The sequence below is a fragment of the Pipistrellus kuhlii genome, unplaced genomic scaffold, assembly GCF_014108245.1.
Source record: "Pipistrellus kuhlii isolate mPipKuh1 unplaced genomic scaffold, mPipKuh1.p scaffold_m20_p_3, whole genome shotgun sequence".
In the NCBI taxonomy this organism is placed as follows: Eukaryota; Metazoa; Chordata; class Mammalia; order Chiroptera; family Vespertilionidae; genus Pipistrellus; species Pipistrellus kuhlii.
In genome coordinates this window covers 43,702,039-43,728,709 of record NW_023425529.1, presented here as the reverse complement: position 1 = coordinate 43,728,709, position 26,671 = coordinate 43,702,039, and the positions used below count along the sequence as shown (strand labels likewise).

The window sequence follows — 26,671 nt, the reverse complement described above, 5'->3', positions numbered from 1 at the left end:
AACTTTCCCCATTTTAAAATACTTGAGTGCTTTGTCAGAGGTTCAAGTTTTTAGAAGGCTCCCTGCCTCATGAGCAGAGACATGACTTGACACTATCTGGGCTTTAGAAAGACAATGTCAAGGGTAGACTAGAGCAAGAGGAGGCTGGGGACAGGATGGCTTGAACCAGCAACTGAAGTGAGGCCATGGATACCAAAGTCCCAGTCCCAGCCATGAAGGAGTTTTAGGAGATTGTAGCAAATACATTGTTTTGACAAAACTTTTGGAGGCAAGAAGGAGCTGCTAGAGAGCAGGTGCCAAAATAAATCTGAAAAAATGAGGAGGACTGAGTCAGGGAGGGTTGTCTGTGGCAAGTCGCAGTTTCAGCATGGTGAACCTGGTGAACCTGGTGGAACAAGCTGCTGAGTCGGCCCCATCGAGGCTGCAGTAGAAGGAAGAAGACTAGAGCAGATGGGGGCTCTGGTCTTGGAAAAGGGGTGCTGGAATACCAGAGCTTATTCTGGGTTCCACTAGCCTAGAGACTAGAGATACTCTGAGGCCTGTAAGCCAACTTCCCATGTCTCCACTCACCTTACTTAGATCCACAGGACTGTGTTCACAATTCACGCCATTCTTTACTTCAAGATTCGTAGTTGGAACAGACTGAGGAGACAGAGTTTGACCTATTTGGAGAAAACAGAATTCTCTGAGTCTCTGCCCTTTCCCCCTCAGACACACCTCACTCATGATCGTTTAGCTATACTGTCTCATGCAAAAGCCCTCATAGAGAAGAGGCTAAGATGATTAAGAAGCTAAGACCACACATGCCTATCTCCTTACCTACTAATTAGTGGTAAAGGGAGGACAGAGGTATTACTACTCCTGCACCTACTTCCTGAACACCTTTGTAATCCTCTTTTCTTCCTCTAGTAAGCAATAATCTTTAACCAGGAAAGCATATCAGACTCCCATGAAGAACTTTCCAAATATATTGATTCCCAGGCATATCCCCTGCACATTGTGACTCAATAAATGTGGGGACAAGATCAATGTAAGCTACCCCCTGCCAGGCCACAGAGAACAAAACCCACCAGCAGCTGAAATTCATTGAGTGCCCCTGGGCCTTACATGAATTAAGTTACTGAAGTCTCACAATAAACTTATGGAGTTGAACCTATTATTATCCTTATTTTACAAGGAGAACATTAGACTTAAAGAGACTTAGAGGTTTCCCAAAGTCACACACTTTTCAAGTGGTGAAGTCAAAATTTCAAGCCTACAAGGCAACTCAAGAGTACTAGCCTGGCCGGTGTGGATCAGTGGTTGAGCGCTGATTTATGAACCAGGGCGTCATGGTTTGCTTCACGGTCAGGGCATATGCCTAGGTAGCAGGCTTAATCCCCTGCCCTGGTCGGAGCACTTGTGGGAGGCAACCAATCAATGTGACTCTCTCACATCGATGTCTCTTCTCCTCCTCCTCCTCCTCCTCCTCCTCCTCCTCCTCCTCCTCCCTCCCTCCCTTGCTCCCTCCCTCCCTCCCTTCAACTCTCTCTAAAAATCAATAGAAAAAATATCCTCAGATGAGGATTAATATTAACAAAAAATCTCCAATTTACCTTCTCTGACCTCAAATTACCCCCAAAGTGGGTATCTCCCAAAGCCATATTAGTTCTGAGGCCACTCTGCCCTACAAACCTCTTACCCTGGGTCCACTGAGGTCTATCTGAGGCAGGCATCCCTAGTGCCACAAGAGCACCAGCCTCACACCTGCCAGTCACAAAAAGTACCATGTCTAAGTGAGCGTGGAAGCATATTAGATAAACATAGAGCCCTACCCTCTAGTCAATTAGTATCTATAGTTAATTCTGAAATGTCTAATTAATAATAATTTTTAAAAAATCACAACACAACACAACAGTCATTCCTAATAATCTTACCATTTTTATCCATTGAATGTGGATCAGACTGCTTCTTGCCAACCTCAGCAAAGGAGCGAACCTCAGCAAAGGAGCGAACAATAGGAATGAGGTTATTTCTCTTCTTTTCATTCTGATGATGATGCTTTTTGAGAAGGGCTTCCCGTACTTTAACTCTCATGCTTTCACTCAGGTCACTGAACAGTTCTTGCTGGTCCAGGACCAAGTCTAGAAAAGAGATGCTAACATGAACACTCTGATGGTCAATGGACCCGAAGAGGCCAACGTCAAGTGGGTTAAGGGCGGGGGGTGGGAGAGGGGTGGTCAGTGAGCACCGGAAGCAGTTCAATCAGTGTCACTGAGATACAATTTCCTAAAATAGCATCTTTGATGATAGCATCTGTGGTAAGTTATACTTTATTCATATAACAAATCATTATTATTAGAAATAGAAACTATTAAACACTTTGTATGTGCCAGGAATTATACTAGATTATATAAATTTATCCTCATAAAAACTCTGAAAAGTGGCTTGTATAACAATTTCTACAGATTAGGAAACTGAGGTTCAAACATTACAAAATTCCTCAAAGTCTCACATCTAATAAGATGCAGAGCTGGGACTCAAGCAGTCTGAGTCAAAAGCCCACACTATTACCCATTTTGTTCTGTCATCTACCAAAGGTCCTCTATATTTCTTTCCCCCAAGGTTTTTTTTTAATCCTCCCCCAAGTAATGAGGATACTTTTTTCCATTGATTTTTAGAGAGAGTGGAAGGGAGGGGGGCAGAGACACACACACATCGATTGGCTGCCTCCCACTCACACCCCCACTGGGGCCAAGGATTGAACTTGCAACCACGGTATGTGCCCTTGACCAGGAATTGAACCCATGACCCTGCAGTCTGTGGGCTGATGCTCTAACCCTGGGGTGGGGAACCTTTTTTCTGCCAAGAGCCATTTGGATATTTAAAAAATTATTAACTTAAAAATTAGCCTGCTATATTTGGTCAAACATTTAATTAGTTCATCCCTATGCCTTGGCAGGGCCAAACCAAATGACTTCTTGGGCCTTATAGGGCCCACTGGCTGGACAATCCCCACCCCCTGTTCTAACCACTGAGCCAAGCCAGTTTCAGCCAAGAAGAGCATTTTAACATTTCTGTGATTCATCACTAATATGAATACATCAGGTATCTAATATGGAAAACCATAACAGTTTTACTTCAATCCTACATACCTATTCCCAAGCCTCCCCAAACTTCAACCTATTCTCAACTCCAAGTGCATCATAACTATCCAAGTGCTAAAAGTAATAAAGAAAATCTATTTTAAATATTCAAGCCAAAGATCCATGTTTTCCTATCTTAACCTTTGTATTGATTGTTTCCTTGCTCCAATATTTAAACATGCTTCAAGATCCTTCATCTTGTGGGGGAGGGGGGGGGGAGGAAACAGGATAAGAATATCCTCCCCAAGTCCTCCTTTACCTATTTCACCTATCCTTCTTCCTCTCCCTCTTCCTCTCCCTCTCTCTCTCTCTCTCTTTTTTTTTCCTCTCTCTCTATCTATCTCTATCTCTCTCAACTTTTCATTCTTCTTCTCCCTCTCCCTGTCTCCTATCACTTAAAGTTCTCAAAACAAACATTCTTCAGCCCACTGTAATTTGGCTACCTCAAAGAAACTGCTTTTGATAAAATCATCAATAACCTTCCAGTTGCTCAATCTGATGGATGTGATGTTCTAGTCCTTACCTAACCTGACCTCTCTATAGCATTTGACATTGATGAATTAAAACTCTCTTCCCTTTTGGCTTTTGTAGTGGGTTGAATGGTGACCCCTTAAAAGATATGTTTAACCCCGAGACCTGTGAATGTGATTTTATTTTAAGAGTCCTTGCAGATGTAATTAAGGCTCTCCAGATGAGATCATCCTGAATGACATTGACAAATATCTTTATGAGAGAGATACAGAGCCTTAGAGAGACGCTAGAAGCTGTAAGCTAGAAGCATCAAGGAATAACTTCCCCCTAGAATCTTCGGAGGGGACACAGGATCCTATCAGTGCTGACCTCTCCGGTAGGTCCCCATGTGATCCCAGAGAGACAGAACTACTTACTTTAAATGGAGAAAATTTCGGAGAAATCCTTATTTAACCTCTCCAGCCAAATCAAGCCAAGCCGAGGAAAAAATCCTCACATGCACCCACATGCCAAACTCCATTCCCAAAACATAGTAACATAACACTCAACCACTCCATAAAACGTCATCAGACATCTCCCTTCCATATCTTGCTGAAGAAGCAGAGGTACTTCTGACTCAGTTTCATACATGTCTTCCTAGCTGCCATATTTTAAAAATCTTCTTTAACCCCCTTTTCTCTGCACAACTCCTAGTTGCCCCTTTCTGAAATTACTGTCAAAATATGTCTCCCCTTGTTGCATTTATATTAATTGTTCCATAGCTACTTTCCCCCACTAAAAGATGAGCTTCTTTAAGGTAGGAGCTGTATTTTACCTTTATTTCCTGTGCCTAGGACATAATCAGGCATAAATAAATAAATAAATATAAAATAAATGTTTGCTGAATGAACAAAAAAAATGGAAGACTAAGTACCATGTCATTTGAATCCCATAAGTCTGTGAAATAGATGGTTTCTTAGTTTGAAACCCATCCACCCCCCGGCTGAGATGTTGAGGTCAGGAACGCTAAGTGACTTGCTTACGGACACACAGCCATTGGTTCTTCCCTCTCTACCAGCGGTCGCCAACCTTTCGGACCTCACAGACCACCAGTGGTCCGCGGACCACCGGTTGGCCACCGCTGCTCTATACCACACTTCTTAATTTACACAAACATCGCCCTGCTTTCCTTCACCTAACCTCACCTGAGATTTCTTCTATGCTATTTGCACGCATGTCCAGAAGGACCGTTCCATTGATAAGGCAGCTCCTCAGCTCGAAGAGGCTGTGCAGCGAGAGGGTTGCCACGTAGGGCTTGCTCCAGCGTTCTCCCCCGTCTTCAACGTCTTCTTCAAACTTCAGCCACCTGAAAGCGTTACAAAGAACTAGATGCCAAAGATAGAAAGTGGGGACTTTTTAAGAGCGAGTCTTTAATGTAAATCTCAAAAAAGATGTCTAAAGAATCACACTGAACATTGTAAACTACTCTCTGTGTTCCAGGTACATTGGTAAGTGAAAACAGCAGACTGTACAACAGTGCAAGGTTGAGTGCAGTTTAATTCCATTTTTACTTAAATAAAATTTTAAAAACACAAACACATCCATGTATTAGACACCAAATATTATATTCCTCATTATTCCTGGGGTTTTGAACATAATTTATATTTTCTTTTTATTTATCTTTATTTTCTAATTTTTATAATGAGCAAGTATTACTTATGCAATTAAAAATAGGTCCAATCTCTATCATTTGGATACACTGACAAATCGCATTAATAAAATGATTTCTTCTCCTTAAAGGGCCTATCGGTGTGACCTTTAACAGTTTGCAAAGACAAAATGACAAGATTAATTGCCTTTTCATTTGGTATCAGATGGCTTGGCTTGTTTAATCCTGTCTACCTGTAGAAAACATCCATGGGGACTGCAGGCATCAAGGAAGCGCTATTCCGATGTGAGCTGGAACCACACTTTGCTAGTTATGCACATTGCCTCCTACCCCGAGGCTCAGGCATGCTGGCTTTGTATCATCCACAAGGCCCACTGGTCAGTTACTAGAGGAGCCCAGACGTGGCTCTGGTTAATCTAAGGGCTTCTTGGGTTGGAGCCTTAGACAAGCACGGCCGCTCTACAACTACTTCAAAAAGCCTGTCAGACACGCTATAATCTCAAGGTCTCTGAAGTTGGACTGTCCCATAAGAAGTTAAAATATCAAAAATTATGTGAATCCCACCAAATTAAAACTGAAATGACTCTATGGTTCACTTGTAGGAAAAGTCTGAACCTGTGCTGTGTCTTCTTGGCTAGGTCCACACCAAGGTGGGCCCACCAGGCATCCTCTACACCAGATCTATAATATCAAGATAGCCCATGAAGTACTCTGGGCCCCCCCAAAATAAGAGAGGACCTCAATTCTAGGCTCAAGGTCAATTGGCATAGGTGTGACCAGAGATACCACAAAGAGGTCAACATCAAGATTCTCCAAAGAACACTCTCAAACATCAGTTCCCAAGTCAGCCACCACTTTTCCCATGAAGAAATAAAAGACCAGGCAGGCCTGTCACTTGCTGAAAGGTACCATGGCCTACCCAAGCAAACCCTGACCCAGTTTAGTTTAGGAACATACCTGGCTGTCTCTTTCCACTCAGCATCTTCCCCCTCTTTCATACAGATCTCATCCAGCTCTGTGAACAGCTCATGAGGCACGTGCTCCTCATCCTCCTCAGTACCAAGAATGAACTGAACGCGCTGAGATGGTGTGTCTGGAAAATCAACCACAGAGACAGGTCTGCTCCCAGCCTCAGCTCGAGCAGAGACAGAATTCCGCCATACTTATCACATCTGGGGCCTTAAAACGTCAGGAACATATTTAAGATAATCCTGAAGACAAGATTTTTTTAAAAATTTATTTATTCCCAGGAAATTTTTTTTAAATCTCTTCTGTGAAAGCAGTTTCATGGGAGGAAAAAAAAACAGTAACTAAGACCACGTAAAAAACAAACAAACAACAAAAAAACACACAAGAAACTGGAAATCTGATGAATCTGATCTAAAGGAATGACTAGTTCTTTAGCAAATCATTTCACCTATTATGGTATTGATTTGGGGGCCTGAATTGTATAGTTTTCAGGAAGATACTTTTGATTCTTAGAAGCATTTTTTCTTCTTGGAAGCAAGCTCTAAAAACTCAATAGAAAGGGCAGAGAATCAAAATCATCTGCTTAATGTCCCTCAGCCTCATCAGTCCTCCCGGCCATGGACACCCACCTTCTCTCCCCAGGGCGATGCCGTGTGCCAGGGCCTCTGGGCCTTCCTCCCCTTGGCCGGCTCCTTTCCCCCGGCCTCGTCTCCGGTGCTTCTGGCCATGAGTTCGATGATGCCGATGGCTCTGCCGGCCCAGCGGCATCCGAACCCCCACATACAGAGTTCTGTGACCTGAAAAGAAGTAGAAGGTCTGTACAGAAAACCCCTTAGCAAAGGGAGTTTAGAATATTTAATGGGGGGGAAGGAGGAGGAGGGCCTGGTCACAACCCTGTAATGATAAACCTCAAAGACTTCCAGAGCTAAGGATATAGAGATCTTAGAATTCGAAAGTTGCTTGCATGTGGCTGCAAACCCCGCAGTAGTGTTGTGAAGATCAAAAGAAACAATGTGCATGAACATTAGAGGCCAATACAAATGCTAGTTGTCATTACAACAACAATCTGATCACTTATTTTTAAAAAGGCAATACAATCACTCTATGACAACTGCAACAAGCCTTAGCAGGGAGGCAGCTGGGAAAAGTACTCAGGTCAACCTGCCTGGGTCCAAAACTTGACCTCATCATTCACAACTTGTGACCTGGAACAAGTTATCTGATCTCTCTGTGACTGCCTTTAAAAGGAATACTGAAAGTTTATTACTTAAACTCAGCGGGGTTTTGTGAACAGTAAATAACGTAATGTATGTAAAATGCTGAACACAATACCTGGAATAAATGTCAGCAGCTAATACATTCCAGGATCAGTTTCCTTTTTTTTCTGCACTGTAGAATAGCATGAGAGACTAGTTACAAACCAGAGGGAGGCTAAGGTTATAGGGAGAGATATGAAATAATTGTACAAAAAGAGGGGAACATGAAAAAGTGGTCCAATAGCATTCCTCTCTAGTTCTTCCTTTCCTTACTCCCTCATTCCTTCTATAAACCTTATTTTATTCTAGCAATGACTTCTAGGCCTCTCTCACCTCCACCTGCTGCGTTAGCCTTCCTGCCTGGCCTGGAGTCCAGAATCAGAAACTCCCAGGATGCTCCCGCCCCCGACACAGAGCCTTGGTCTTCCCTCATTTCTACCCCGTTGCTGCGGCTCGCACTCTAGCTTTGACCGGCTCCCAATGTCTTCCATCACAAAAGCTGTTCCTGTCTTTAGTCGCTGCCTTCAAATCCACAGCCTTCTCCACATTTCCTCTCTTCATGTTTTAATGGGAAATCCAGGCCCTCTCAGGTGAGCTCCTCCACCTCAGCCTGGCTCACTTTCCTCCCCCAGCTTCTCCTCTTTGCCAGGCTAACGAGCAAAGCGCCCCCACCCCTCTGGAGTCCTGCTCCATCAGTTATCCTCCTCTCTCCTTTCCATCCATCCCCTCCATGAATTTCTCCTGCTCAAGTTTCCTTTATCTTAAAAAGAAACTTTCCCGATGCAGTGCCACTCTCCCATGTTTCTGCCTTGTCCTCTTCCCTCCTCCATCAAACCACTTTCAAGAACAATCTACCAACCTCCCTCCCTCTCCTCATCATCTCCTCGTTCCATAGCCACTGCATGTGACCTCTCTCCTCTGACCCTGCCCGCTCAGGGACACCAAAGACCACCTACGTTCTATCACCAAATCTCCATCATCTTACAATTAAAATTTTACATACATTGCATTATTTGAGAGCCCCCCACATTCTATGCAGCACCCAAATCCCTTGACCACTTCCTCCCCTTGGTGGTCGGGCTCCCTGAGCTCCTGACCCACTGCCCTCTCTGACTCGCTTGCACTTCTCTGGCTGTGCTTCCTCATTGCTCCCACAATCCCACAATCAAAGCAAGGCTCCCGCTTTTCCCTCCTTCACCCTTTCTTCTCTCCCTTTAGTAATTTTTACTCCCCTGGTTTCAAAATTCACTACTACAAATGACTCCCAAATCTTTATCTAAATGGTTCAAAGCAAACCACCATGCTCCATCCCTAATCAGGCTCATACTCATTTCTTCATTTTTCTGTCCACAGCAGCGCCATTCTCTCAACGTTCCAGACTTGAAACGTCAGTTACCTTAGATTTCCACCTCTACTCTGGCCCTCAGGGTTATATCCTATGATTAGGGCTGTCAAGCCTTTCCCTCCTCTTACTTGGACAACAGCAGGGAATGTCTTCCTTTCTCCCACACCAATTAAACCCCACAAACCAAGCCTCCTGAAGTGCTGCTCTGGAACTGCTCACTCCTACATGGTCAGCACCCTCCGTGCTCCAGCATGCTCAGGGTCCCAGCCTGCTCTCTAGTCTCTTCCTCCTCTGGGACTAATTATACATTCAGTAGGAAAATAAAGGGAAAGACCTCTAAGAGAACCGAGAGAGATAGAAGTTAAAATCCTATACATGCTCCTATCAAATAAATATTCAGGGTGAGGGGATATCTGGAGATGCTCACCTTCTGCATCTTCCTGAGCAACTGAATGGCTTGGTTTTGACTCTGTCTCCTCCTCATGACATTGGCTGCTGCACCCACCATCATCTCACACTCTTTCTTCTACCTAAACCAAACCGCTATTCCATAAATGTGCCGATGCTTTCTGGACACGGACGTGGCTCGCTCCTTTAAGATTCATTGCAATGCACCTTCCTTCTTGGTGTTATTTCTGGTCTCCCTGATCAGATATGGCACCTCCTTCTTCTAAATCCCCAGAGTCCTTGGCTAGCATTCTCTTGTGTATTCATTTTATGCCTTGCATTAAAGTTAAGCCTCTATCAGTGTTATCTCCCACTATTCAATTGCAAGATCCTCAAGGTCCCAGGTCAAAACTTCTTCCTCTTTGAATCCTCACATAACAAAATGCAAAAGTGTCTTATATATGGTCACCTCTCCACATATCCAGAAAATGGGATATATCCTTAGTGCCTGCACTAGGAGCATAAACCCCTAGAATCTCCTCAGGAGAATTTAATGTGACTAAGAAGGCCCCTAATTTGAAGGGGATCACAAAAGAAATGAAGAACTAAAGTGAACATATTTTTGGAAGATGAAATACTCACCAGGGCATGAGAGGACTGAGAAAATCCTAGCCAACCTGATAACTAAAAGCTTACTTGAGAAGTCTTTCTGGATAAGGGGACTCTGTGGAAGGAGATACCAACTCTTCATTTTCCTCTCCCCAGCAATGGGATTTCCTAAGACTATGTTCAACTTCTTTGGGGATTCCTTGTCAGTGCTCTCCACTTCCAAGTGGTGTTCAAGTGCCTGCGGGTGTTATTCTAACAACCCTTTCTTTATTTCTCCCTCCTTTTCTTTGTCCTCCCCTGTCTCTCAACTTCTAAAGTGATAAAGCAAAATAAAAAGTAACAGTGATGATTAGAAGGGAAGTTGATCAGAGATTTGTTAGAGTGTTGAGAGGCAGGCAGGATAATAAAATATTTAGTATCGGGAAGAATCACACTTATTGCACACTAACTGTCTCAGGACAGTCCTGTTGACTTGGGCACACCTCAGGACATTTTTGACAGGCAGATTTCAACAAATAATGTAGTTATCTTGAAACTTCAATGAAACAGAAATATAGATCTAGAAAAGGTCATTTGCTAAGATGTAGGATTGTGGTCCTCTGATATAATCAATGGAAACTATAAACTATGAAAGCAAGTAATTAACTACCACTTTAATAAAATACCATCTGTTAACTAACAATGTTTGACTATAGTATTTAATTAGGTCCCTGTGGTACACCACTCAGGTCAACCCAGGCTGGAGTTATCTAATTGTACCAAGTCCTATCCCAAGGGCTGGGGATACAGCAGTGAACTGCACAAAATCCCTGCCTTCAAAACACATATTCTAGTGGGGGAAGACAGACATCATAAAAACAAAAACATATTATTTCAAATACTGCTCATTTGTATGAATAAAATACAACGAAGTGCTAGAATATCTGTAGTAGAGAATAGGATGGAGAAGGGAAACTTTAGCTAAGATGATTAGAAAAGATATCCAGTGATGAGGAGAGGTCATGAGAAGAGCATTCCAGGAAGAGGGAAGATCAAGTACATAGGCTCTCCGATGGCACTGTGTTTGGCTAGTTCCAAGGGAAAGGGACAGCCAGTAGGACCAGAGTAAGGAGAAAGAGGAAAGGAGAGGAGGGGGGGAGGTTAGAGACAGACAGGCGCAGCCAAGAAGAACCTGTGGGCCACGAAAAGCATATTTAGATCCTAGAGAATCACTCAACCACCCCTAAAACAGTGACCTAAGTGTTGTAAAATGAAGTGTGTCCAGGTGAAGAACGGGCTGAGGGTGACTTTCAGTCTTCAACAGAGCCATCCCAACCATATGCCTCCTCTTCTGAGCAAATATCCCGGGTACTGGCCAGGCTAGCACCTCTACTTCTTAAGCAAATTCCAAATATCTCTGCTGGGCTTGTGCTGGCATAATGCCAGTATTATTTAACTACATTCTTAAGAGAAATTGAGGACACAAAAATTAGGTATTAGAACCCATGGTATTAGACTCATTTTCTTGGTTAATTTATTCACTACTGACACTATTAAAGTAATACAAGGAAGTTGAACCAAATGACTTCTCAGGACTTGTTCAAATGATGGCTGGTCCAGGATCTAATGTTCAAGACCTAGGAAAGGCTTTGGCTAAGGCTTTCTTTGGAGTATTCACAATGGTTCCATTGGTCTCATTATCTTTACTTATTGCTGCAAAAATAGATTACTAGTGTAAAAGGACCTCAGTAAATGTTTGTTGAGTAACTAATGTATGCTTTTGCTTGATATTTAAATTCCTTCTAGGCAAATCAGTAGTGTAACAGGGAAGACATTCTACAGAGGCATCTTTAAAAAGACTCCTCCTTCTCTAATAAGTTCTTTTAGTCTAATCAGTTCTCACAAACATTAGCCAACCACAGTGCCTGCCTTCTTAAAACACCAGTGAGACAAGCGATAATGAAAACAAGCTCCAGCAGAGGTCAGAGCTAAGTAAAATTAGGCATCAGTTTCTATGCTGGTACTCAAGCAGAAACTTGGATTTTCTGAATGAAATCAGCAGAAAAGAAGACAAAGAAAAGGACACTAGGAAATGAATATAGCACTAGTAAAATCCAGACCTAACTGGATTTTGGCATTGTGATGACTTCACTAAACTAATCCCATGGTCACTTTGCTAGCCATTTAACCCTCTTCTACCCTCAAAATCTTCTTCCTTTTCATCTACCTATCAACTCACCCAAATTCTACTTCCTTCCCATCCAATTTTCCAGTCTTTTCTCCAGTTATTTACCACTCGTTAGAGGCTATCTGTTGCAAACACAAGTATTAATTTAGTAAAACTTATACAAAAGATGTAACAGTGTATATATATTTTTTTAATAAGTGTGTATACTTGCCCACCTGGCATAGCTCAGTGGCTGAGCGTTGACATATGAACCAGGAGGTCACGGTTCGATTCCCAGTCAGGGCACATCCCTGGGTTGCAGACTCGATCCCCAGTGTGGGTTGTACAGAAGGCAGCCGATCAGTGATTCTCTCTCATCATTGATGTTTCTCTCTCTCTCTCCCTCTCCCTTCCTCTCTAAAATCAATTTTCAAAAGATAAGTATGTATACAAATGCAGAGAACAATCCTTAGTGAACTGGGACTGAATCTTGTGGAGCAGGACAGAAAGCACAGGTGAGATCCACCCTCCAGATGGAAGCTGTCTTTAACATTCCATACACGCTGTTTACCAAGAATGCAGACAGAACTCATTAGCACATACAAAAGGTGTTTCCCTCCTCTGGGCTACAGGTTGACTCAAAGTCAATAACCACAGGGAGGAATCTAACATGTGGAGCAGATGCAAGCCTTTTCTTTTTCTTTTTCTTTTTAACTTATAAATATGAGCAAATGGCTCTTACACATTTGTTAAAAACTTATTAAAGGCCCTAAACTTATTCTAGGATTCATAAATCTAGTAGTTAATCAGGAATAATGATCTGCCAGAAAAAATGGAAAAATCCATTCTTCTAACTAAAGCAACTGCTCCATGTTCCTCGGAGACTGGGGGAGACCACGGAAGCACATCATGGACTATAATTGCTCTTCGTGAGTTTATCTTTGGAAATCTATTCCAATGTTTGCTTTTGACTCTTCAAAACAATGGCATGGTTTAATGCACTATCTCCTACTGATGAAATTAACTTATGCAAAAACAAAACAAAACAAAAAACAAACAGATTTACAAAAGTCTCTCACAATGTCCAGAGATTAAATCTCAGAATAGTTCTGAAAATGAGTGATAAAGTGGTTTATGTCACATGGGGTAGACATATGGAATAAAGGGGAAGGAAGACCAGGGATTTATCTGCAGCCACAAAACCTTGTACCATGGCATACATATCAAACCAGAATATAATTTTATCCTACACCTTCAAAAGACGATGTCACTCTAGCGCAGCCGCACTGAGTCCCGGAGCTGCCCTCAGAGTGAGTCGGGGTGGAGCCCACAGCAGGGCCAGCCCCATAGCAAATTCCTCTTCTCTCCAGAGCTGCTCTAGGACCACGTCAGGCCTGAGAAGTAGGCACCATTTGTCTCCATTTGTCTAAACCACTTTTTTTTAAATGGTGCTAAAATAAATAAGATTCTAGTTTTCAAAAAGGTCTCTGTATAAACGGCCATTCCCAACACATCACTCTCTAATGACATCACAGATTACTATTTTTTTATGGCAATATGGAGAATGCACAAAGAATAGATGATGTCATCATAAGAAGCTGATCCTATTGGCAATTACTCAGCTAGCCTCTGAGAATGGAACACAGTCCTCGGGATTCAAGAGAGTTTGCACAAGTTGATTATTCTACTCGCAAGGAGACAAGAGTGTTTATAAATGGTTATCTCCCTGCTGAGGACAAAGGTCCAGTGGGCCCAAACAACTAAACTGAGAGCAGCATTGCCCCCGGGGCAATAAGAGGGTAGAGAACCAATAGGATTATCTGGGCAGAAGAAGGCTAATACACGAACAGGTTTATATAATGGAACAAAATGTTGAGGTTGGGGAGTTAGTGCTGGATACCATCCTCCCTTGCAGACGGTGTGGTAGAGTGGAAAAGCCAACTTTCATCCCATATCACCTGCCATCAGATCAATGATTTTCAACCGGTGTCACATCAGTGTGCTGCAAGAAATTTTTAAAACGTATAATATCTGACTATTTAGTCAGGGACACTGATCTCTTTTCCCTTTGATTGCCAAATTAAAAAGTGATAACGGCCCTGGCCAGGTGGCTCAGTTGGTTGGAGCATCAGCCTATACACCAGATATGCAGGTTCAATCCCAAATTGAGGCATATACTGAAGGCAGCTGATAGATGTTGATATCTCTCTAACTCACTCTCTCTTTCTCTCTCTCTCTCTCTCTCTCTCTCTCTCTCTCTCTCTCTCTCTCTCTCTCTCTCCCCCACACACACTTTCCTTTCTCTCTAAAATCAATAAAAAACATATCCTTGGGTGAGGATAAAAAAAAAAAAATGACAACAGCCAACACAATAGGTATCTGGTGTGAATGAATCAAAATTATACGTGTGTGTGTGTGTGTGTGTGCGCGCGCGCACGTGTGCACGCATGCGCCAGATTGGCAAACAATATGTTTTTGGTATGCCACAGAATTTTAGTAACTAGGTTGTGTGCCATGTGGTGAAAAGGTTTGGACATCATTGGGCTAGATGACCTCAAATAAGTCTAATACCTACCTGGCCTTGTATTGAGAAGATTAAAAAAAAGACAACTTGTTCAAAGACCCCAGTCAAATACCTATTACATAAAGGCCATTTAACGAATGTTAGCCTCCCACCCCCACACCCATTTCTTCTCCCGCTTTCTTCCAATTCTGAAACCCACATTGGCCCTTCCATCTGGTTAAAATAGTTTGGAAAACTTAACCTTGATATATCCAAACCCACTGGCCTCCACAGAGCCACCCACATAAGCCCTCATGGGAACAGAGACCAAGTCAGCCTCTAGAGCTTTCACTCCCCTTATTTAAAGGACAAGTTTTCTTGAGGAATTGTACAAGTTTGATGATGGAGGAAAAAAAGTTATGAGAACAAGCAGTACAGAGAGGATTTTTCAAATGCTGTCCCAGTCATTAGAGAGTTGCTGTATCATAGCCTTCAACATTGAGAGGGTGCTGCGGAGAGTTCACAAGGGCTTTTGAGCCAAATGTGGGTTCTCATTAAAAGTTCTCTAATAAAACCAAGCATCACCACGTATCAGGAAACTAGGGCCCAGGGGAAAAAGGAAAACAGGGCACCACATGTGGTCATGTGGGGAGCTAGGGCTGGGGCAGGGAGAAAGGGAGAAGAGCCTTAATAAGGTGAACTAGAAACAGCAGGTCAATAACAATGCCTCTTCCTATCCACTCAGTTGGATTCTTACGTAACTCTGTGCTGTGACTCTTAAAGAATCCTATATAATAAAAGAGTATTACGCAAATCAACCGAATGGCAGAAGGATCGGTCTCTATGACATACACTAACCACCAGAGAACAGATGCTCATTGCAGGAACTGCCCCCTAGTGGTCAGTGCATTCTTATACGGGGAGCACTGCTCAGCCAGAAGCCGGACTCACAGCTGGCGAGTGAAAGCTTCTCTTGCCTCCTCAGTAGCACACCTGGGCAGAGGGGGCGACTGCTGGCTTAGACCCGCCCCCCAGCAGATAGACATCCCCCAAGGGGTCCCAGACTGATAGAGGGCACAGGTTGGGCTGAGTGCCCACCTCCACCCAGTGCACAAATGTCGTGCAGCAGGCCTCTAGTATGTACATATGTGTTTTCCCTTTTCTTGTTTAGATGAAAACACCAGGCAGAAATGGGTTTAGTTGGAAGGAAAGAGTGAACATTGTAAATGGGGTACAAATAAGATGTTATAGCCAAACTGAGTTTTAAAAATTATTTGTATTTATCTTTTAAAAGTTTGCATATATATGTATTTCTAAGCAGTTGTCAAGAATCAAAACACTGATCTGAGTACTTCACATTCTCATGGAAGAGTTCACTTATTAATGTTTACAGTGGACTTTGCAGTGCTCAAAGTACTATCTCACATGCTGTCTATTGGGTATTATTATCCCTACTTTTATTTAACGGACAAGGAAATTGAGGCTAAGGGAGATTAAGTGATTTCCCCTAAGTCTTACAGCCTGTGAAAGTTAGAACTCAAACCCGTCTCCTCATGACAAAGCTGCCCTCGCACAAGGCTGCCTCTCACTGTTTCCCCCATTAGTGGAACAGCAGTTCTTACCTTCCAACTCTTCTTTCTCATAGTGAATGTTGAGAATCGTGCTGGTCCCCCCCTGATCCACCACAGCTTCTTCATCTGGTCTCTGTGAAAATATAAATAAATAGTCATAGTAATACCCACACATTCATTCCAACATTCAGTTAAGTACCATGTGTCAGACTCTTTATGCAACACTGGGAAGAGAAACACAATGGTTTATATATTTTTTAAATGTGAACCTCACAATAACTTTGAGATACAAATATGGTAGCCATTCTCTTTCTTATTTTTAAATGAACAGCCTGAGACTCAGAGAACAAAAAATAATTATTGCCCAAGGTCACAAATGTGATAAAAGGCAGAAGTAGGACTGAGTCCAAGTCTTATGACTGCAGATCTCATGCCTTTTCATCTCTGCACTCCATCTATACATCCATACAATGGCATTTTGTAAGTGATGTCAACCACATTGTCTCATTTGGTGTAACTTGTCGGTCTCCTTGACCTCTGCAGCATCTAAGCCTGTTTAACACTCTGTCCTTGAAATTATCCATCCTGTTCCCTGCCTAAATCTTCTGTGTCTTATCCTAAGGCTCATCTTCTTTCTCTATATATAATTCCCAAGGAAGGGTGACCTACCTTTCGTTTCCTTCACTTAAGTATTACAATTTCAACAGCATGCCGAAACCGGTTTGGCTCAGTGGATAGAGCGTCAGCTTGGGGACTGAAGGGTCCCGGGTTTGATTCCGGTCTAGGGCATGTACCTTGGTTGCAGGCACATCCCCAGTATAGGGTGTGCAAGAGGCAGCTGATCGATGATTCTCTCTCATCGATGTTTCTAGCTCTCTATGCTTCTCTCAGGAAGGTGCACAGTTAGGAGCCAGTGGTTCCAAGTTGTGAGAGGGATCCCAGATTGGAGAGGGTGCAGGCCGGGCTGAGGGACCTCCCGTGCACCAATTTCATGCACCAGGCCTCTAGTTTATAGGTAACATTGAAAGATTACAGATATGCAAAATAATAAATTAGCTTAGAAATATTACTTACTGTCACACTTTATAAACGTTATTCAAAATCTTCAAATACATCTTTAACATCAATGTCCTCCTCATCCCCATAGCTGCTTTGTTTGAGTCAGTTTTCTAAGCATGTCAGTTTCACTTCCATCTAAGTTATAAGGACTCGATATAAAGTCCTGTTTGAGGAATAACTTTTAGATGGAAAAAAAACTTCCTTTGTTTTATTATAGACTTATTTGTTCGTCTACCTTATGATTAAGGTCATGAATTTCCTGATAGCAGGAACCACATATTTTCTTCTTTATGTTCTCCCAGAGTCTAATACTGTAGCTTACCATTGTAAGTAGCTTTCATGTCTCTAAGTCCCAGGAGGGTACGTACTTATGTTCACTCCTATGTATTAGCACCTAGTAAAATGTCCAGGATGTGGTAAATATCCAATAAATTTTGATGAGCAAATACTTATTAGTTTTCTGAACTCTTTTGTTTAAGTCATATAACATATTTTCTCATAAGAAATTTTCATGTTGGCTCCCCCACAGGTTTGTAATATCCAGAGGAAAAGGATCAGGATCAATTAATTAGTATGCTTAATACTGCCTACAGACACCTGACACAGCATGGAACCCAGCAGGAATCTGAAAAAAGGGGGAAGTGAGGAATGATTGATTTTTTTGACTCAAGAACCATGAAAGCAAAATATAAAGAGCAAGGTCAACCGTCTGAAAAATTCAGGTTGAAAATCGACTTGTTGTTTGTTTCCTTAATTTAGATTGGTTAATCACAGCCTAAACTCACTGAATTAACATTCATCTACTTTCTTTGTCTTGGCAAAGAAAACAGAGTCACTGTCAAAACCATTAGTCAGCGCATTTAAAAGGTCAGGCTTGAATGTGACTGTGGATCCTGATTCAAATAAGTCAACTATTTTAAAAAGCACTCACAGAATTTTAAACAACTAAATGGATATTTGATTATATAAAGAATATGTTAAATTTAAATGTAACAATACTATTGTAATATGGTGGTTATGTCATCTTTAAAAATGGTCCTTAATCTTTAGTGATACACACTGAAGTTTTTACTGATGAAATAATATGATGTCTGGGACTTGGAGAATGGGTGGAAACAGATGAATCAACATGGATGTGTGCTCATTGTTGAAGCCAGGTCATTGGGTACATGGTGATTCATTTTTACAAGTCTTTCTTACTTTGGTACATGCTTGAAATGTCCCATAAATTTCAAGTATACATGAATTTTGTTTAAAATCATAAAAATGAAAAGAAAGGTACGTCAAGTCTCATTGGTCTGTTCTTGTTGCAGAGTTCTCACCAGTGGCTATTATTTCCTCTGATACCATCATTATTTATGGCAGAGAAGATCTCTTAACCATGGATTTCCAGGGTCCCTATAACTGGACTTCAGAGGATTATGTGTGAGTGTGCATTTTTCTTGGGAAAGGTTCATAACTTTCACCAGATTCTCAGGGGAGCTTATGACTCAGAAAAAGATTAGAATCATATTATCCACATTATATAAGTTTAGGAGAAAGAAAGAAGGGAGGGAAAAAGGATGAACTAGAGAAAAGGCCCTGTTTCTAAGTCTCTTTTCTGTACTTCCTCCTGAGTCACTGACCAGGAACCATCGCACAGCTGTGAGTTAATGTGAATGCCTATCACAAGAACACAGTGAGATAAAAGGAACTAAAGGAGTTAAATAGACATTGAAACTGCAAGGCACATGGTGAGAGAGAAAGCATTGTTACGAGCCTTGAAAAATGAATGAATTATAGCTGAATAGCAAACCAGATTCTCACTTACAGTTAATGGACAAATTAAAAGGCAGGGGCAGGGCTGAGCCTTACGTAATGGCCCTGCTCCTAGAAGCAGCCACAGAGGCTGCAGGGGAGGAGGAAGAGGGCAGGCAGTGGAGCCCACCGTGAGCCCTCTCCCTGACACACCTCTACTGCTCAGCTCCACCTGGGGGCTGTATACCTGCCAGACTCAGCCCCACCTCTTTTCTGGCAGTCAGTCTCAGATATGTTACCTCTAAAGACCTCTTTCATCTTCTTCTCCTAAGGTTCCACTGTTTCCAGAGACCATAAATAGCACGATCCTACCCCTCCACCCTCCCATCCACCCCTGCCCTGGACAATAAAAAGTCAAGTGTTTAAGTTCTAACATATTTAACCAATTTTTTAAAATCGGCAAATATAGCCGAAACCGGTTTGGCTCAGTGGATAGAGCGTCAGCCTGCAGACTGAAAGGCCCCAGGTTCGATTCTGATCAAGGGCATGTACCTTGGTTTCAGGCACATCCCCAGTAGGGGGTGTGCAAAAGGCAGCTGATCGATGATTCTCTCTCATTGATGTTTCTAACTTCCTATCCCTCTCTCTTCCTCTCTGTCAAAAATCAATAAAATATATTTTAAAAATAAATAAATAAATAAATAAATAAATAAATAAATCGGCAAATATATAAGTAGCTACCAGGGTTTCTAATCAGTGAACTGAGTTAATGCAATTAGTATTAGAAACAAATATTTATGAGCACTTACTATATCATGGTCTAGCATTGTGCTTTACATATTGTATATTACCTCACTTAATCCTCACAACAGACCTAAATCAAGGCTAAGATCTCACAAGAACTAAATGGGATAGGAAGAACTCAAGTTTCTCTGTATTCCTTACATTAACATTTTACTCTAATACTGCTAAAAGCAAAGAACCTGGGTTGTTTTTGAAAGCTCATGTCCACAGAACAGCTCAAGATCCACATTATTATCTTAAATTAGGGGTGTCGAACTCAATCAGAGAAGGGGCCAAAATCTAAAATCCAGCCTAAATCGCGGGCCGAATGGTTTACTGAACAGTCATAAACTGTCATTGTGATGGAAATGCAGCAGAGTGCAGTGATGACAGCGCGGTGCGGGCCACATTGCAAGGCCTGGCGGGACGGATTAGGCCCGCGGGCCTTGTGTTTGACACATGTGCCTTAAATCCTTAGTGCTCCTGAATCTTGTCCCTCAAACTGCTCCGAGACTTTCAATAGTTCTCCATCTTTTTATTCATTTCCATCTTCCTCTTCATCCAGCAAAGTCTGTGAATTCTGGCCCTTGAAGACTCTGTCACCGGCTCAACCCAGTGGATAGAACATTGGCCCGCACACGGAAGGAGTTGTGGGTTCGATTCCCAGTCAAGGGCACATGACTGGGTTGCAGGCTCGATCCCTAGTAGGGAACGTGCAGGAGGCAGCTGATCAATGTGTTTCTCTTATTATATTAATGTTTCTCACTCTTTTCCTATCCTTCCTCTCTCTCTAAAAAATCATTAAAAACATATTTAAAAAGAAAAATATATCTTTATTATATGTGCTGCCGAAGCGAGCACAAGAAAAATATATCTTTAAAAGAAAAAAAAGACTCTGTCACTGAATATGACCCATAAATCACCAACTCTTGAATGACCTCAATTTGACTTCCTCACTGAATGCAGCCATCCTATAGGAAAAAAGGGTTCCACCAGGATTTGTCCCAGCTGTCCCAGATCTCTTCTGGGTAGCCATGAGCTCCTGAATACCCAGGATTTTCTTATTCTGACTCTTCAGCAGCTTTCTAAAGGCATACAATTTCAATCTGGTTCTGGTTTCTTAGTGATTCTTTTATTGAAGCCCACTTGGAGTCAGCTACTCCTGTCCAATATAGATTACTGGGTAATACATAATGGTAGGCAGAATAATGACCCCGAAATAAGGTTGCAAATGGAAGTAAGATTGTTAATCAACTGGATTTAAAATAAAGAGATTATCCTGGACTCTCTGGTGGGCTCCATGTAATCACAAGGGTCCCTAAAAGTGGAAGAGGGAGGCAGAAGAGTAGTGTTATGGAGAAAGATATGACACCAAAGGCAGGGTCTGAGACACACTATATCGCTGGCTTTGAAGATGGAGGGAGGGAGCTGAGAGGGAGGAATGCAGGCAACCTCGAGAAACTGAAGAGGTCAGGGAAACAGATTCTCTCCTAGAGCCTCCAGAAAGAACTCCAACCCCACCAACGTCTGACTTTACCCACTGAGAGACCTTGTTGGATTTCTGAACTACAGAACTGTAAGAGTATCAGTTTGTGTTGTTTAAGACACTAAATTTGTGGTAATTTGTTATGGAAGTGATAGAAACCAACACATACCCTATGGCTTTCTAACTTTCAAACCAGAGTAAATGTGTTACTACCTTCCTTGGAGAGGGTGATGGAGTATTGACTGTACACTGCAATGTAGTGAGAGGAGAGATGCTATGATTGATACTTTTGTTCAATAACATTCAACAAATACTGACTGTTCTCATAAACTGACCTCAGAAAAGTTGACCTGCTCTCTACAAAGCCATTCATTCATTCCCTCAAGAAATATTAACTGACATGTGCCAGCATCATTGGGCAGGAGTATTCAAGTCTCCTTCAGGAACTCTTGCCTTGGAGCTTTCTCAGGGCCACCATAGGATATAGAGTATGACTTGCTTTCTATTTGGCTATGCTTTTCAATGACCACCCACTTACCAGGGTTTGTTATTCTCAAGACGTCAGCAAAGCTTTCCATTCTGAGCAGGCCTAATTCACAGAAAAGCCTTAGTTATTTCCCAAATTCACTTGCTCCCCACTCCTCCACTTCCACCTTCTCTGAACCTCCCTGCAAGTCCTGGACCTCTCCACCTTTTCCTCCAGCACTTCTTTCTGCTCAGAATGGACTGCTTATAGGAGAAATTTTAGGAACTTTGAAGATGTCCCCAGTTCCAGTCCAAACTAGGCTTCCCTAAAGCTTTCTTATCTCCTTTCATTGTTACTCCCTTTAAGGGCTCACTGACTCCTAAAATTTCAATAGTCACCTCTACAGATGTCATCAAAATTCAATAATGCAGACCTTCATTGATTCATCCTAAATTATAGCCTCTTCGCTAGTCCCCTCATTCCAGTCTCTTCCCACTCTAATAATATCCTTTGTACACCTTGTCACACATATCTTTCTAAACATTTATTAATGCTCACTCTGAGCCAGGCACTGGTCTAGGAATCAAAGATAAAAGCTACAGTAATGCAGAGTGATTAAGGAGACATCCTTTGAAGAGAGGCAGCCACATATTAGAAAAAAATGCTTAATCTTTTTTTCCTCTTGGTTTTCTCATGTGAAAAATGGGGATAAGAGCATGTAGCTCTCAGGGTTATTGAAAGACTTAAATGAAATGATGCATGGAAAGCACTTAACACAGTGTCTTGCACGTGGCAAGCACCAATAAAAGCTTACATAAAACATCATCATCAAAGGGAACTGCCAGGTTAGCAGTAGAGAGAACAGGTATATTCCATAAGGGGTGGGAGAAAAAACAGAACTTGGTGGGTGTGGTGAGCAGAGAAGACAGACTATATTATGATAGTGATATGAAGCTTGGAAGTTAAAATATTTTGGAGAGGATAGGAAAGATTTTCCAGCTGGGAACATCTGGGCAAAGACACAGAGCATAGAAGGGAGAGCAATGACAGTGTGTTGCCCTGTGCTAATCCCAACAAGGTCACAAGCTCTTTAAGGAGAGACACACTGGCTTTGACTATGGGAGAATCATCCATTCTATAATCTAGAATCACAAACCTATTATATATTATACCTGGCACTGTGTTAGATGAGAATACTTGGTGCCTGGTCCCTGCCCTCATGAAACTTCTATTTGAAAATAAACAAGAATTCAAAACAAGAACACTTCGGATGAATTATATGTGCTGTTAAGAAAACAAAATACTATCGTATGAAAGGGAGTGACTGTGGTTAAAGGTCAAGGAAAGACACTCTTGGGAGGTGACACTTGTGTCATGAGAAGGCCTAGATAGAAAAATGTCCTAGGCAGAGGGAACAGCAAGAACAAAGATCCTGAGGCATGAAGGAGCTGGCCATATCGAAGAAACAGAAGCCGGTGCAGGGAGGCATAGAGAGTGGAAGAGAGGCAGTCAGAGAGGGTAGTCGAGGCCTTGATCATGTTAAAGCTTGATAAGCACTTTGGATTTTCTTCTAAAATGAACTGGAAAGTCACTAAAAGGTTTCAAGATAGATATGACATAATCCCATTTGTGTTTTTAAAAGCTCCCCCTGACTGCCAGGCCTGAAGTAGAATGGCAAGAGAGAAGGCAGAGGGAATCATGAGAGGCTAGTGCAACAGTCCAAACCAGAGAAAACAACAGACTTATGCTATTTGGGTGTGAGGTCTGGAATCACTGTTTGCACAAGTTATTTAGTCTCCTCATTTTGCAAGGTCCATCTTCCTTCCTCACAGCCTACGTGGGAGGACTAATTGGTAATTTTCAGTTGCTTGATTGTGTCTCCCACAAGTCAGACATTTACTTTCCTCCTTCCACACTCATTTCTTTTCCTCCCTGCTAGTATATCCATGTTCCCATTTGTCTGTCGCCTGACTCAGCCTTCATGATTCATGAGGTCCTCCTGTTCCTACTCTATTTAGTTTCTTCTCCTCATCCTACCACCCATGAAAGTTTCATGAACTAGATGTAAAGGAGGTAATTATTTTCTATCTTATCCCAGAAGCACTCAGGAATTATCTATTTCACAGAACACAAACAGAAGGTTAGGGGTTATTATGACCTTGGCAATATAACCTGTACACACTCTGCACGTTAAGGACACTGTCTCCTCACATTCATTCCAGCCTGTTCTCCCACTTCGGCCAGAGAAATCATTTTTTTAATGTTTTTATTGATTTTTTCAGAAAGAGAGGAAGGGAGAGGGATAGAGAGATAGAAACATCAATGAGAGAGAAACTTCATCAATTGGCTGCCTCATGCACAGCCCCTCCTGGGGACTGAGCCCACTACCCGGGCATGTGCCCTGAACTCTTGGTTCCCGGCTCAACACTCAACCTCTCAGCCATACCAGCCAGGCAAGAGAAATCTTTTTAATAAAAAAATCTGATCTCTGATTGGCACACACTCTCTCTCCTTCCCTCCCTTCCTCTCCCTCTCTCTTCTTTTGCTCTCTAGAGCGCACGTGTCAAACACAAGGCCCGCGGGCCTTGTGTTTGACACGTGCGCTCTAGAGTGTCTTCCCTTGTTCCTCAGAGAAATACCAGCTTCCTCAAAATGGGCTACAATGGCCTTGTACATTATGACACCAGAGTATGTCTCGCACCGTTCCCCTCACTCACTCTGTGGCTGTAGCCACGCAGGCCCCCTTTCAGGCCTAACAGCCAGATGCACCCCTCCTGCCACAGGACTTTTGCACATGGAGCTCTTTGTGTCTCCAAGACCCTTTGAGCTCCCTCTCCCCTCAGGAGGCACTTATTCTTTAGAGCAGCGTTTTTCAACCGCTGTTCCGCCGCGAGATGTTGCCTGGTGTGCCGTAGGTGCAGACAAGACAAGAATTTTATAATTTTTCACTATTTTGTTTACTTAATATTTCATAATAAAGTAATTATAAAATACTTTCTTTGTGTTTATTTGATTCCTATTCAAGAGAATTACTTAATATATAGTCAATATAGGCACAGAGTTAAATTTTTTAACATTTTCTAATGGTGGTGTGCCTCGTGATTTTTTTCATGAAACAAGTGTGCCTTTGCCCAAAAAAGGTTGAAAAACACTGCTTTAGATCTTTGTCCATATTTTGTCTGTCTTTCTTTCAAAGAACTTATCACAGTTTATAATAACACATTTACGTGTGATTATCCTCCAAACACACACACACACTCACACACTAGACGAGAAGCTCCAAAGAGCAAAAACATTGCCTATTTTAGTTCATCGTTGTATTCCAAATGTAAGTGAATAATACACTTAATAGGCCTTAACAGATTAGATAAGGATTTCTAAAACCTTAGATAAGATTCCTTTTTGATGGAGCAAACAAAGAAGGAATTACAGATCTTCTAGTAGCAAACTACCACAGGAAGAAGAGAGTCAGTATCTGATACTCATTCTGCTACAAACTCAGTGCTTTTGCTGACTCCTTACAGAAACCATCCCTGATGTCAATGTGGCACTTGTTTCCAAGACCCATCATCCTTCCCAAGAAGGTCCGTCCTTCTCTTCACAGCCTCCCACTTCAGACTAGGCCCTCTCTTCAATCAGTCCCTCTTTCCAGGGCAGTAACTGTGACACCTGATCTCACAGGCACGGGGAGAGGGATGTCATCGTCCAGAACTGAGTAAGGTACCACTCACTTACTGGTCGTCTCGCCATAAACATTATTTCACTAAGCCCTTTCACAGCAGCACCTCGTCTTGCCCTTACACCAAAGCAGGGATTACCATTCCCATTTTACTAGATGGGGATCCGAGGCTAAAGGGGGCAAGGGACTCATTCAAGGTCACCAAGCCTGTATGAGATTTGAACCTACAGGCGCTGACACACAGTCCGGCGCTTCTTCCTTACATTAGCCACCCCAACAGTTGGGCTACCGGCTACTGAAACCTGGTTTCCTCGTTCTCTTAAGTAAACACTGTTCCTGACTCCTCAACACCCCATTCCTGCTTCCCCACCCAGAACTTGTCAGATGCCTGCGCCATGAGGGAGTCAGAAAGCTGGACACACTACCAGGGTCTGGTCCCAGCCTCCCTCCCATCTCCCCAGCGCTTCCAGAAACCCCCAGAAATAACACAATGAGGACACCTGATTCCTCAAAGGATGGCCCCTGGCTACTCTTTCTCCCACGTTCCTGCTCCACACGGCGAGGCCAGAAGCCGGCCTCCCCCCTGACAGGGAGGCCCCAGGAGAACGGAGGTCACACGGGATGCGGCGGCGATCCGCCAGCTCCCGGGTTCGGCCCAAGGTCACCCACCCGCTCGCAGTCCCTGCCCGGTGCCCAGCCTCGCGGAGCGCCCCCTGGTGTCCCGGGACGGCCTCCCCTCGCCCTCAGGGAGTGGCCGCGGAGCCCAGCCGGGGGGCAGAGGCGGGGAGGTGGGCAGAGGATGAGGAGGCTGAGCCCGGGGAGGGGCGGGAGGCGGGCCCTACCTGATAGCGGAGGACGCCGTCCGGCTCGCTACTCGCCGCGCGCATGGCGGAGCCGAGCACGGAGTCCCCCGCGGGCTCCAGGCCGAGCGTCAGCAGCCCCTAGGCTCCCGGCGGGTCTCAGCGAAGCGCCCCGACGGCGACCCCTAATCCGGAGCCAATGGTCCACCATCCACCTCCTCCTCCGCCTCCGTGGCCACCGGCCCGCGAGGCATCGCCGCGGCCAATCAGCGCGCGGCCTGCGCAGCCAATCAGCGCGCGGAGCACGGGAGGACGCTGGCCGGCGGTACCCGGGCTACCGCGGGGGGGCGGAGGGGGCGGGGGGGGGCAGCCCGGGGAGCCCAGGTTGCCGTGGAAACCGCCTCCCTCCCTTCAGGGCTTGAAGGTCCTTGCAATTGCTTGTTGGAAACTGAAAAAAATCTCATTCTTCTATTTGCAGCTGCCCCTCACCCTGGGAACGTGGGAAAGTGTTGATTTTTGTCTATTCTGGTTTTATTCTCTGGATGATTTTTAAATTCTGGGGAAACGTCCCTTGGGGGGATTGCAGAAGGAAGTAATTGAGGATGAGGGAAAAGGACGAGAATACTTGCTA

At 43.2% G+C, this 26,671-nt stretch overlaps 1 protein-coding gene across 6 annotated transcripts in view; it reads right to left on the bottom strand.

Moving 5' to 3' along the window:
• The window catches only part of SLC4A8 (solute carrier family 4 member 8), a 65,553-nt gene extending 39,245 nt beyond the window's left edge, over window positions 1-26,308 (bottom strand). For 3 of the 6 annotated variants that reach the window (XM_036456811.2, XM_045587992.1, XM_045587994.1), the window contains exons 1-7: window positions 26,083-26,308; window positions 16,082-16,163; window positions 6,843-7,010; window positions 6,202-6,337; window positions 4,781-4,941; window positions 1,917-2,123; window positions 571-662 (exon numbers count right to left, since the gene is read on the bottom strand). In XM_036456811.2, the coding sequence (XP_036312704.1) occupies window positions 571-662; window positions 1,917-2,123; window positions 4,781-4,941; window positions 6,202-6,337; window positions 6,843-7,010; window positions 16,082-16,163; window positions 26,083-26,127 (891 nt within the window). In that variant the 5' untranslated portion in view covers window positions 26,128-26,308. Of the gene's footprint in view, window positions 1-570; window positions 663-1,916; window positions 2,124-4,780; window positions 4,961-6,201; window positions 6,338-6,842; window positions 7,030-16,081; window positions 16,164-26,082 lie in introns of those variants that run through there. The other 3 variants (XM_036456810.2, XM_045587991.1, XM_045587993.1) reach the window with 3 other exon arrangements.
• Window positions 26,309-26,671: the final 363 nt, after the last annotated feature.